At 36.8% G+C, this 13,759-nt stretch overlaps 1 protein-coding gene across 5 annotated transcripts in view; it reads right to left on the bottom strand.

The window, feature by feature from the left end:
- The window catches only part of LOC110068928 (reversion-inducing cysteine-rich protein with Kazal motifs-like), a 38,053-nt gene that overhangs the window by 11,743 nt on the left and 12,551 nt on the right, over positions 1–13,759 (bottom strand). Inside the window, exons 2-16 of one of the 5 annotated variants that reach the window (XM_089285093.1) lie at positions 13,275–13,381; positions 12,791–12,849; positions 12,445–12,519; positions 12,240–12,276; positions 5,808–5,947; positions 4,689–4,722; positions 3,955–4,019; positions 3,359–3,482; positions 2,905–2,931; positions 2,309–2,370; positions 2,133–2,219; positions 1,956–2,004; positions 1,370–1,405; positions 1,046–1,122; positions 686–760 (exon numbers count right to left, since the gene is read on the bottom strand). In XM_089285093.1, coding sequence (XP_089141219.1) covers positions 686–760; positions 1,046–1,122; positions 1,370–1,405; positions 1,956–2,004; positions 2,133–2,219; positions 2,309–2,370; positions 2,905–2,931; positions 3,359–3,482; positions 3,955–4,019; positions 4,689–4,722; positions 5,808–5,947; positions 12,240–12,276; positions 12,445–12,519; positions 12,791–12,849; positions 13,275–13,329 — 1,002 coding nt within the window. In that variant the 5' untranslated portion in view covers positions 13,330–13,381. Of the gene's footprint in view, positions 1–685; positions 761–1,045; positions 1,123–1,369; positions 1,406–1,955; positions 2,005–2,132; positions 2,220–2,308; positions 2,371–2,904; positions 2,932–3,358; positions 3,483–3,954; positions 4,020–4,688; positions 4,723–5,807; positions 5,948–12,239; positions 12,277–12,444; positions 12,520–12,790; positions 12,850–13,274; positions 13,432–13,759 lie in introns of those variants that run through there. The other 4 variants (XM_089285094.1, XM_089285095.1, XM_089285096.1 and 1 more) reach the window with 4 other exon arrangements.

Below are 13,759 nucleotides of genomic sequence, written 5' to 3'. Positions count from 1 at the left end.
TTTGTAATATTTTCAGACCATTACACAATGTAAATTTCACAATCAACCTCACGCAAGCAACAGAGTTTATCAGTAGATTCACGGTTATTCAGACAAAAACTTTCATATTCCACATATCAACATTGCCCAAATCCATTCGCGATACAAACGAAGGCGAAAAAGCGTTGATCTCTCTCCAAACTCGTTTTCTTGTACTTCGAAACAACTCTTCGCCATACATTTCCTTCTAGCGACTAGCAATGTTTGCCCCCTGACGATCCCAGAGTTCTTCGCGCAAACACGGGTATCCGATTACTGGAAACTCATTCATTGCTTAAATTGGAAAATTTACTGCGATGATCATTCCTCACTTTCATCTACAACCGCAGTTCAAATATGAATTATTTCATATATACTTCACATCATTTCACTCCTCACGGGAAGATATGAACTCAGTTAATTGACCTCGCTCCCAATGTGTGGCTTCATAGCTCAGTTGGTAGAGCATTGCACCGGTATCGCGGAGGTCACGGGTTCGAATCCCGTTGAAACCCTGATTTTTTCGGGCTTCTTCTTTCCAATTGCTTAAATTGGAAAATTTACTGCAATGATCATTCTTCGCTTTCATCTACAACTGCAGTTCAAATATGAATTATTTCATATACACTTCACATCATAAATAAATAAGTTCAATTGCAAAACATACCTCTTTAGGATTGTATGAACATTCTGCATCAAATGCCTCCCAGTTCTGATTCCTTCCCCACTTTGATGTGTACATCTGTTTAAAATAAATTAAACTCTTATTTAGTGAATTTATTACATGAATAAGTTATTGGCTTTTTTTATGGCCTCCCAACCAGTGAGAAGTAGAAATACTACTAGTCACTTGATACTATGTAAACTCAAGAAATTTATGAACTGAACCAATCACAGACATTTCATGAATATGTTCCTGACTACACATCCATTCTTATTTCACGCTTTCACCTTAATTGACTCTTGCAAGGAAAATCCAAAATAAGCATGCATACATACACATCCACTAAGGTAGTTTTGTACAAACCTGAACACACAAGCGCCAACAACGAGAATCAGTAGCTTTTGAGCAGCACTGTACCCTTGCAAAATCAACTCCTGAATCTCAAAAAAACAAAACATCCTATGTGAGAATATTTTCCTAAATAAATCATTTAATATGTTAATGTACCAACTCAAGGAAAGGATAAAATAGCCTTAGGCATGCATGCAGCAAAACTTTTAAAATGCTCACTTCCTGAAACCATTTTATTCAAAAGAGTCATCAGTCTCTTCTGACATGAACATGCAAATACATTTTAAACATGACACTGCAGCAGCACTTTCCTAAGTAATAAATATCTATCTGTACCTGGTAATGGAGGCGGATTGGTTGGACAAGCTGGAGCTATGAAAAAAAGGCAGGTAACAAAAAGGTTCTCATTAGAAATTTTGGGTCTTTCTAAATTTGATAACACTATAGATGAATGGGTCTGCAGGTCCTTGAACAGAAGATGGCAAAATTTCAATTTCAAACGGTGTAATAATACATGGTGCCATACAAAAAATAAACAGAGAAACATGAATAAACACTGAACAAAACTTGAACCCCTGAGCAGAAGAACAATCAACAGCACGGTAAATTCCTAACAGAAGGGGTGCATCAAGGGAAATATTCTCTGAGGGGGCAGTCATATATATGTATATCATTATGTTCCATTTAAGCATGCTTCAAACACATTATCAAAACTCACTTGAACATAAATGCCCATTTACTGATGGAAAAATTTCCTTAGAAGTTCCAAATGGAAGGGGGAAGGGTAAACCCAATTTTGGTAAATTAGGTTAAAGGGGGTATATAGAAATCCCTTCTGTGGTGGGTATGGTTATTTTCTATAAAGTTCTAAACAATTAATGCTTCACAAGAAATAATTTACCATAAAAATCAAATAACTTACAAGGGTTTTCACCTGCATTGGCCAGAAGGCAAGTCCAAAACTCATCACGCTGAAGAATAAAATCATTCACAATAAAAATTAGAACTTCCAAAATATTCTGGAATTCAAGCAGATAAAAGTTGCAATTAAGGCATGGAACAATGAGTGTATGTCATCTACATGTAGTACTGCAAGTACCTCTGTGTTGTTATGGGCTAATGGTTCTCCGCAAGCTTTGACAAGATTTGAAATCAGTGTTGTTTCACTTTTTTGTGACTGAAGATCCTAAAAAGCAAAGTGAAAAGTCAAGATTAATGAAATCCATGGTATGGACAACCAAAAATCTAGGAAATCTCAGCTAATAAACACTGTACCTGTCGACAAGTTCTTTTGCATTTTGAATCATCAGCCCGGAGTTTTCTACAACATCTCAATGCTAAAAAGAACAACACAATAAAAATCATGTACACAACATGTGAAAAGATAGCATCTATAGTGAAAGAAAAATTTCAAGCCAACTGTGGCATTTTGAAAAATATTAACGAAACAAATCAGTCAATATTAAATCAATCAGTTGATCAGTACCAGTATTAGATAAATACATAAATAAATACATAAATAAATAAATAAATAAATAAATAAATAAATAAATAAATAAATAAATAAATGGGATTCAACAGTGGAGGGTCTTTGTTCACTGTCTCCAGATCAAACTGGAAGTTTTGAAGTGTTAATTTGGGGCAGGAGGACAACCAGAGAAGCTGGCAAAAAACCATCGAACCAAGGACAAGAACCAACAACAAACTCAACCCATATATGATAAGGCGTCTGGCATTTGAACCTGGGCGACATTACCGATTAGTGGAAGGCAATTGCTCTCACCAAACCCCTGCTTTCCAAAACTCATGAACAAAACATCATATGGCCTAGAAGAAGCTAAAACCTATAAAAATGAAACCAATAGATTTACCTTTACGTTTCGAATCAACTGCTTGTTCTAGAGAAAAGAAGGAAACATCAGAAATGAAAAGTGTACCACAACCTATACTGGTATTCTATACAAAATTGCATACTTAGTGTTGTTAACTCCACATTTGGTATAAATTATAAAGAACATTTTCAATTTGTTAAATTTCGATCTGCTTGTAGAGAAAATACATGAAAGAAGGGAAAAAATTAAAAAAATAATATGCAGTGCTATATCCCACCCCTCGGCCTGTCTTCTCAATCTTCCTTCAGTCATCCTTAAGTTGTCATTATGCAGTTCCAGAAAATATCCAATTTCCATAGAAGACCCTTCCATAGGGAAGAATGGATATTTTCTGGCATTACACATTATTATTCCTGCAGGTGTTAATTTCCATTTCCAGTCACATAATTTTACTTTAGTCACAACAGCGCCTTGGATGTGAGATACTAGTTACCTGCACAAGATTGCACATCAGCAGTTAGCCTGTCTACACAAGAAACCACATGGGGACTTCTTGAACAATACCGTCGTACATTGTTCTTTGCCTGGATTGATGGAACTTCCTCTGAAGAAAAAACCTAGAAGATTGAAAATACTGATTAATAACCTTCAAACAAGGTTGTAATATTAATATTATAATACAGAATAGTATCAGCATCTCTATTATTGATCAAAGTCATTACCTTTTGTTGTTGGAGGGAGGGAAAGGGGTAGTGGTGTAGTGGTGGTGTAGTGGTTTGCATGCCCCACTTCTCTGACTGTTCTATGTGGAAATGCACCCCCTCCATTGCCACAAATTTTCAATAACCTCGCTTGGGGTTACAAAGGATCTTTTTTAACGTTTTGGTGTGGGTAATAAATATTTTAGTGTTCTTGGTGGGGTAAGGTGAAAATAACAGCTGATTTTGATTAGGTACTGGGACAAGTAACTCAAAGAAATGTTTCACTGTGTAGGACTCGTAATAAAGTCCACTGGTTCCCTTGTGTAAGGTCAGGTTTGAAGGCTCAAGTTGATTATTTATAAGCAAAATTATTTCCCAATACACTTACCACTTGGCAGGATCGGATACATCTTGAGTTTGTCCAAAGATCATTTTTACAACAATTTCTGGATGCTATAATTATAAGGTAGAAGTCAATTTATTTAGCAAACAGAACAAGCACCTAGTTGTAATAAATAGGATTCACCACATAAATTCAAGTATTTACCAACAGATCTGTGAGTACTGATGCATGAATTATTGGAGGCTGATTTACCATAAGTAAATCGGTTTTGTTGGCATGATATGTTTTAGAGATCAGCCACTGGTTCATGTTTGCTCTTGGTTTCTTTAGAGGGTATGTGCACCGCTGGCTAAATTTACATGTGAGTCAATTAAAAAGCCCTTCGCTTGCACTCTTGTTGTTAACTAGTTGTCCTTAACAGTATTTATTATTAAACAGACGTTAAGACAGCTCACTTAAACTGAAACTACATTGCACTGTAACTGTGAATGAGAAATGTTTGCTTTCAGGAAATATTCAAACCCACTCTGTAGTGTCATTGGAAACTGCCGGGAGGGGGGGGGGGGCTCAAAAGGCTAATTTCACTGAAAATACAGGGGGGTCAATAAACCAAAACCTTTCATGGGGGTGTGGATATTTCTTGGGCAACACAGAAGTCAGGAGTATTTATTAGGGACCAGGCAACCAGCAAACTGACTGACTGTGAAGATAATTTTGACTGCCTAGTTTGGCCTTCTAGATGAAAGTTTTTCTTGTGTTGCAAATGGAAGTTTTATTACCTTGATGTCTGCCAACACATCGGAACATGGCACCCTAAACAGAACAACATTAAAGTGGTAAGCACATCAATAATTAACATTATTACATTCGACAAAGTGGAACGCAAACCTAATTTTGACATGTGGCTTTTCAGAGTTGGTCTCCCTGTGCATGGTTGTAGGCCGAAAAAAACCACATTCCTGTAAGGACACCAAAATGGCCACCCCGCTTGATTTTTGCAGGGGCATGTCACGGCCAGTAAACTGGTACCGTTTAATGCTAAGGCATGTGATAAGACATGTGGCGAACATGTGAGTATGTGAGCAGGCCATGTGAGCTCTTTCCTATTATGTGCTCTCAGCGTTAGATTTTGGCGAATTTAAACGCTTCGACGGCAGCATTTATCGCACTCTGGGGGAATTGTCCTTGTTTATTAACACGACTTGGCTTTGGGATGATAATCGTGGGAACAGCTACATTTTGATTGCATTTGTTGATTAGTTCCAGTCGCGACAGATAGCTCAGTCTTTATCCTGTCGAAATTTTATTGTTTGGAATCGGTGAAAAAGTTCTCTGAAGGCAAGATCCATAAGACTACTTTATTCATCAGGGAAATACTCGAATTAGTCGTGAAACGAGCACGCGACGGCAAATGCTAGCTTAGAATAATGTACGTAATTTAAATATTCTATGAAGCTTGAGAGACTACAGAAACTGGCAGCGTCACGCAACGTATCAACAAATCGTGACCTCTTCACTAGCATGGACTTTGACACTATGCATATCTGACTGTAAAACCTCGGTTGCTGCTGAAAAATGTTGATTTTAGCAATAGACAAAGGTTGAAAGTCAGCTATTGAAATCATTTATTTACGATATATAATTATATATTAAAGTGAGTGCGTCGAACGCACTCTCATAATCTCTGATTACTACTAGTTAATATTGATAAGTTGTCCATGATTTTTCCAGGACAGTACAAGGGAGAAATCCTTTTGTTAGCCAAGACCTGGCCAAATTAATGCACAAGTTTTCCTTGACATTGAGTGATTTGCAGTTTTTGAATAAAGAAACTTACCAAAGAAAAGTTAGCATGCATTATAGACTGATTAAATTAATTATCTTTAGTATGACTGTACCTCTTCTACTTCTGAGCAGTTTTTCCTCAAGTCCTCTGGTCTTCCTTTGCGACATGCTTGGCGGCATTTCAGCGATGAAGGAAGAAGACAACAGGTCCTTGCAAAGTTGGATGGGTTTGTTCCGATATATGGGCTAATTACTGCAAAATAAAAGGAATTACACGTATAATACAGTTCAACCCTTATTAAGCAGCCACCCTCGGGGAAACGAATAGTGGCCGAAGGGGCTGGCTGCTTAATAGAGGTAGAAACAATAGAAAAAACCTTATCGGGAGTTTGATTACTGGCCACCTAATAGGGGTGGCCGTTAAATAGGTGGCTGCTTAATAGGGGTTCGATTGTATAACATTTTTGACCACACAATTCAGCCAGACTTAAAGGGATCACATAAGAAATTGGTCCATAAGGATGAGCTGGGGTGAAGATTGATATTTTCAGTGCACAGGTATGTAATCAAGACAATTCTATATTCTTTCAAAGCTTGCTGATAACTTAACATACCACCACACAACAAGAATGTGTAGCTCCACAAAATATCCATACCCCCCTCTGGGAATTCCAAACAAGTTTCACACATTTCTTTAAATTTTTTGGCCTTACAGAGCCCCCCCCCAGGAAGCTCCAATCCCTTCCGTGGGAGGAGTATGAATATTTTTGGAACTGCACAATATCCTTTAGCAAACAATCTGATCCTGACCTAAAGTCTAGTTTCCAAAATGTCATTGAAGAAATGTTCACGATACAAGTTTCATAATTTGAAGCAGTGCTATCCCCATTTAATATATCTTCACTCTTAAAAAAGGCTACTAATTTAGAATAAAAGCATTAAAAGAAATGAAACTATAGAATACTCCAAATAGATACTTGCTGTATATTAATTATAGAAGACCACCTGGGGCTGCGTAAAGTCTTAACGAGCCAGTTCATGCAGCCATAAATCAAACTCTGACACATTCTGCCTGAGGTACAGATTCAATTGAAGACCACTCAAGAAAATGCTGAATAATTTATCATGTCACCAGAAATTAACATTTTGTGATTGTCTCACATTTTTTCAGTGTTAAACTGGAGGTGCATCAAAAAGACCCTCTTACACCGCAGTTCATATTCTTTCTTCTTAGATCACCAGACTGCTCTGCTCGACAATGATTATTACAAGGAACACCATAAGCAAAGCTATTATGCACTTACATGTTTTCAAAGCATTATACAGAAAACAATTTTTTTCACAATCTTTCATGTAAAACTTCCAATAGTTCCTCTCTATACACAAAGAGCTAAGTATGATCGTCCAAAATCCCTTGGAAGGAAAAATAGTGAAAGGATACAACAAGAGAACAGCTTAATCCCCTCATGGAAATCACGTGGCCTTAAGTGGTACATGCTAGCATGCCAATTATAGAAAGATAAGGAAAACAAACTGAACAAACATTGTCACATATCCAAGGACTAAACTTGTTATGGAATGGATACTTTCTCTTGGATTCTAGAAGCAATAATAATTGAAAAGTACAGAGCAAGTATATTTAACAGAAGCTTTGTTACACTCAATAAGAATTGAACATTGACTTGCACATAAAGTTCAAGCATTACTTTCTTCAAAACTGATTTTTTCGAATAAAAAGTCCAGGCATAAACATTCTGTAGACAGCTTATTGTTTCCTTCTTCCCCTTTTTTTTCAACCAATACCAAAAAAAAAAACCAATTAACGTAATGGAAAACCACTAGGAGCTTTAAATGGTTTAAGACCGCCATTCACACCCTTAACGCAACTCATTTACATTGTTCCTTTCTGCAATGAATGCAGACACAGGAAGCAAAACAATTTCCTCAACATAAATGGAGTTATTTTGATAACATAACAAGGCCTCCTGCAAGTTAATTGTTAAACACATTATTCCCACAGAGCTGCCTTCAGAGGCTAGCTGTTCTTTTGACCATCATAAGACAAAGAGGAAAACGTTTTTGTAACACCCATTTACCAACAGCGAGAGGTCATTTGGACTTTGAAACATTAATACAAAGTACAACAAAAGAGCATGAAATAATTACAAATGTTTTGTTTAATGGAATACCCTTTCACATAATGGGCACATTTATTACTGAACCAATTTTTTCAACTGAACAAAAGAATGCAAGACCTAAATACACCACAAGCATCACTAAAAACACGCTGCCACACATATGTAAATTATTCCACCAACTAATTACTAAGACAAAAGTAGACGGCAAAATCAACATTGTTGATTTTAGCATGACTGATGGTAAACTAGATTGGTTTGACAACCTAACACAAAGCTGTCAAAAGCATTCACCACCCCACTCTGTAAATTGCTTTTTGCATTCTAGAACAATTGAAACAGCAAGCCAATATTTCAAAAATTTTAAACTCTTCAAACACAGCTACTGCTGTAGATCTATTAAGACAAACAACGAGGCACAGCAACTGTCACACTTCACTGCTAAGAAATAATCAAGTAAGATTTAAAAATAGCCATTAAAGCATACAGCTGTACATATCAAAGAAAAATCAAACATCACTATGCAGTTGCCTACATGTTAACTGTCTATTCTAAATGACACTAAATTTACCATACATTTAACATACAAAAATTGTTTCAATCATGAACAACAGAGGTTCGGTGTTAACAAACACAGTGTTTTAATGCATTTAACAACCTCATTTTCTCTTCCGACAGAGTAAACTTCCCTTTGTAAACATTCACTAACCACAAATATTGCATTCAATCAAATTCACTGGGTATTATATATTTTTAAATTATAAGAAAAATAGTTTGTAAGAATTAGGCCCAAATAATTTTTTTTGCATACAATTTTGTATATCATAACAATACAATTAGAAATGTGTGTACCACAGAAATAAATTGGTTTCAACCAAGTTTTAAGAAAAGCTGGAATGGAAGATAATGGAGTTATTCAATCTACCTTTCACACCTTTAGTAAACCAAAAATACATGAAATGATAATGACCAACACTTCTGAATGACAAACAGAAAATGCAAAATGTTCAAGAATACCACATGATTTAGAAACTCAACACTCTCATTAGAATAATTTAGGACTTAAACAACATGTACACAAAATCAAAGACTTAGACCAAAATGGTTTTTCGAGTTCCTTGCATGAAAAAGCAATAATTAACAATACCACTTGAACACTTGTGAAAAGACGGATGAGAGAATTACAGTTAGACATTACAAAACTTTCCAGGCTGTCAAAAGAACAAGCAAGCTCAACCATTCAAAGCTGTAAACTATTAGGACAAGTCTGAATTTGTTTGAGTCAAAACCAGTAGACATGACCAAGAGGAAGAAAAACATCACAAGCATAAGTCATATAAAGTACTATCATTCCTTTCAGAAAAGACTTTGTGGCTGTTGAATATCAGCCAAATACAAAATAATGAAGGCTGCAAAGTTCACAAAATGCTTCCCTTTTGTGACATTCTGATTTACTTTTATATGCTTGTTATCTTGTCAGTAATGGAGATCTCTTAAAGACCAAAAACTACATCTGTTCAACTTGGCATAAAAAGACTGTACTGAAGCTTGCATTATACAAGAAACATTAATCTGCCAAACAAAAATTGCATTAGGACAAGAAGAAAATCAGTCGTGTTTTCTCTCTTCAAAAACAGAGGTGTTACTTTGTAGTGTCAATCAACACAATACCTCTTAGCTTATAAAGTTCAAAAGTGAGCAATTTTAAAGTTTCTGGAACATTCTTCAAACGTATATACATGTACGAAATCAAATTACAACCCACACAGGTCTTGTAAGGTAAATAAAGAATTTTGAATCACCTAATTATCTTTTTTCGCTCGTGAATTTATAATGGCAATGAATTACAGCAATAATTTTAGATATATGGTTATAAGATAATGTGAGACATTTAAGAATAGAATGGCAGGAGAGGTCTCTAAAAGGGTACCTTCATTTTGTTGCAAAGGACAGATTGAAAACGAGACAAAGGTGTTACATGTATTATTCCCAAAAAACTAGAATTCTGAGACCATAAATTGCTTCTGATCTTTGAAACGAAAACCTTCATCTTTTGCAACATTAAACAGAATCTTCTAGCTAATATTATGTGGATAAAACCCTAGTGTGTGGCCATTCAAATGAAAGCTATTAAGCAATACTTCTGTGTTGGGCTGCTAGTTCAAAACACCTAGTAAATCTGTTTTTTTTTTTTTTTCTGATTTGAAGGCTTTTTAAGTGAAGGGATGAGGATTTATCACAATAGTGGCACACCACAGCTTGTAATCGAAAGCCTTTGACTTAAGTCTATGTTGAGAAATAAAGAGATAATGTGATTTGAATTAACTCTACTGTATACTACATGTAATTTCTTTTGTGCAGAACTAACCCAATCCTTCCAACTCAAAATTGAATTAATCACCAAAGATTCTCTTTTTAATTTCAAGTAGATTTTGCAGCAGACTATGAATCACTGGATGTTAATTTTTTTACCACTTAAAAGCTCATGTGGGCTAATACCCTAATGTCGCTAATGGTTTTTTAAAAGCCTAAGAGACAAAGAGCTCTGCAAAAAAAAAAATGATCAGATTTCTAATCTGCACACAACTAATGTACACTGAAATTTGTCTTCGCACGTCATAGTTTCGTGTTTCAAGCAAAAATGCTCCTATAAAATGGCAGATACATTAGCCAAAATTAATTTATGTAGAGGAAAACCTTAACATATGCAAGTTGTGCATTAATTACAAACATTGAACAAGAAAAAGAGAGTTATAAATATTTTGTTTCGTTTTTTCCAAAAGACCTTAACAAGAATCAAACATCAAGACATGGGAACTGCATTACAAAGAACGTTTGAAACATCAAACGCCAAATAAATGGAGAGGGCTTCTCACGCGAAGAGCCTAAATCAACACGACGCAGAAAAGAAATCTAGCTACAGCCATACTCATACATAAACTAATAGTTATTTTTTGCAATACTTTCGATTTTCCATTTTTCGGTTTACAGCAAATCTCTGTTTTGATCTGTGCTCTGAAAAATAATACTGGCGATATTATCTGGCAAAGCGTTGATGTGAAACCTGATAAATGGTAAAAACGCATTCCTCTTCATTCCTCACGCCAAATGAGCCATTTCTTTGCGGCAACCTTATTTACAAATGCAACACCCCACATCATTGCTATGTTATAATCTGACAACTTAAAGTGGTTAAACTAAGCCTAATTCCTTTAGAGGAGGCGACGAAAAACACTACCTTCCCAAAAATACACTTACTTACGAACAAGAACAAAAAGATCGGCCTATGATACGCGGATACTTCCGAGATCAGAAGTAAATGCTTAGCTTTAAGCATGTTTGTCATGTAAGGACATTAGAAAAAGAATATTAGCACCCTATTAAAACGCATAATTTCTTTTCTTTTCTGGAACAAAAGATCGCTGCCAAACAGCTCAGTGGGGGAATCTTGCGAAAACAGATAGAGTACAACTTTTAAAAGAATGCACACGATCGGGCGACATTAAACAGACGCACGAAACACACAAAAAAAATCATAATCGACGAGAACGCTTTCTCGAAAGAGTGCAAATGTCCATTTTTTTGTTGATTAAGATAAATAATTCATTTTCGCCTCTGGCGGAGACTAAAAACACACTTTGTGTTATCAAAAAAATCCAAAACCAGAGCCATTTGCTTCAACCCGATCGGCACAAAAAAATTGAGTGACGTTTTTCTGTCTTTGAGAAAGAAATTAATTTGCCCTTTCAAGAGCGATGCCAGTGAACGCTAACATGCCTCACATACAATCATGCAATCCCTTTTGAACGCTCGATGGTCCCAGAGGAAGCGAAAAAAATAACCATCGAAGGAAAAAACAATAAAACAGCCCAATTAATTTTCCATTAAGCTCGCTTTGCATCGAAGATGATGCCATGTTAAAAGGTTGCGATTAACAGCGAGTCAATGATAAGGCAAAACGCACTTTTAACACGTGGGATTTAGCTTGAACCATTTCGAAATAATCCGTCATATCCAAATGAATGAAACCCTGTTTCACTGACAATAGATGAGAGGAGAACATGAAGCCGTTAAACCCAGCATAACTTTGATAAATTCTGAACGCATGGATAACCACTCACCAGCGCATCGAGCCTAATGGCGCGACCTTTGCAGACTTAATTCCCTTGAAAAGTAATTCTCACCTCGTTTAGCTTAAAGCGCAAACGACAGTTAAGTCTGTGAACTTGTAAAGTACACAAAGCTTACAAAATTATGCGTCTCTTAGCGTTTTTGGCAGAGGCGACGAAACTCAGACCGAAGCTAATTGGCCTATTATACGAAGCAAGGCCTTTATTTGCAGAAGTTATTAGTGGAAATTACATTGACAATACAAGGAGATACCGCTACTTATTCCTGCGAACTACTCACCTGGATTCGAAGCATTAAGGCAGCGCCAAAAAGAAATCTGAAAGAAGAGGATTACAATAAATGGTATTAGTGTTCTGGGCGGCGAAATAGCCGGTTATGTTTGCCATTTCTTCAGGGCATTGCAGCTTAATTATGCCGAGACACTCGCACAAAGCCACAAAAGCTCTGGTTCAAATATACCGAACAAATGTGAAATTTTACTCACCAAATGGCCGGGGCAGTGTTTTGGAAGTTCGCGTAGCTTCTGATACCGTAAACTTACGTCTGTCTCGGACTCCAACTGACAAGAAAGAATCAAAACAACATACACAGATGTTAGCGAAGAGGCATTTGAATTCAATTCGCCTACGGTCTAAAATAAACTTGCGTACGTGTGAATAGGTTCGCACTGACAATGTACAGCGAAATTTCGCACTCGCTGCTTTGAAAGCGATCCAGATGAAGTAATCGTGCATTAAGTTAATGACAATGCAACGTTCCTTTCCAGTTTCACTGGACTTCAATGTCCCGCCGGGCAAGATAAAAGAGATCGTATGTAGCATGAACATTACCTCATTACAGCGATGTTTGCAAGCACTGAATTCACCAACATTTCCACAGCAACTGATGGCTGGAAGATAAAACAACGGAAGCATTACAGTCGTAAAAGCCTTGCAAAGATTTCTACTAACGAACTGTGACGGCCGAGGCCGTATATTTGACGTAAATCCCGACTAACCCGCAGCCCAAATTCTAGCCACCGGAAATTTACATTCAATTCAATACGAGAAGATTTATTCGAATTCGCGTGGTTGTCTTAATTATTTCTTCTGTTAAATCCACAAACGCTGATTAATTCTAACGACCTAAAACCAACAGAACGACCTGTTCACAAAAGCGCCGACTTGGAAGCGAGATGAGGCGATGCGAAAGGCGAACAAGCTGACAAGAAACCCTGTGAAGCGCGCACCCGTGATTGTGGATGAATGATCAAACACACGGAGAGACGAGAAATATTGTTGAAAATAATCACGAAATCGCACTATGCTAGCGTACCTTGGCCTCTGAGAACAGCACAGGCGAGCCACAGTGTGCTAAAGAGCACGAGCATCTTGTCGGGAGCAGATCAAGAACTGCATGGACTATGCCGAGTACTTTCCAGTCTAAAGAATATCAAACGGTGCATGGTTAGTGTTATAGAAATGATCGCAAGATGCGCCTCTCAAACTGAGCCATTCAACGACCAATCACATCAAACGGCCAATTAGCGGGAAATTGTTGCGAGCGAAATCAGCCAATCAGCGCCGCGTATTCAACACGACGTGTGACGCTTAATGTTGTAAAGAAACCCACTCAGTTTGTTTTGGGTTTGTGAGCTGTAATCGGGATAATGGATAAAATCAGGATGTTGTGACAGCTCAGAAGGGTGAAAAAATGACCTAGACTCTTGTTTGTTTTGCATTGTCTGCTTTATTCAGAATTCAAACTGTACTTTCTTTAATGTGGATTAGAGGAAGTTTAACGTGTTAGCTTTAAAGGAA

The sequence above is a fragment of the Orbicella faveolata genome, unplaced genomic scaffold (assembly GCF_042242905.1).
Source record: "Orbicella faveolata isolate gen_17 unplaced genomic scaffold, um_ofav_v1 contig_13, whole genome shotgun sequence".
Lineage (NCBI taxonomy): Eukaryota > Metazoa > Cnidaria > Anthozoa > Scleractinia > Merulinidae > Orbicella > Orbicella faveolata.
This window is presented reverse-complemented; position numbering and strand designations above follow the sequence as displayed.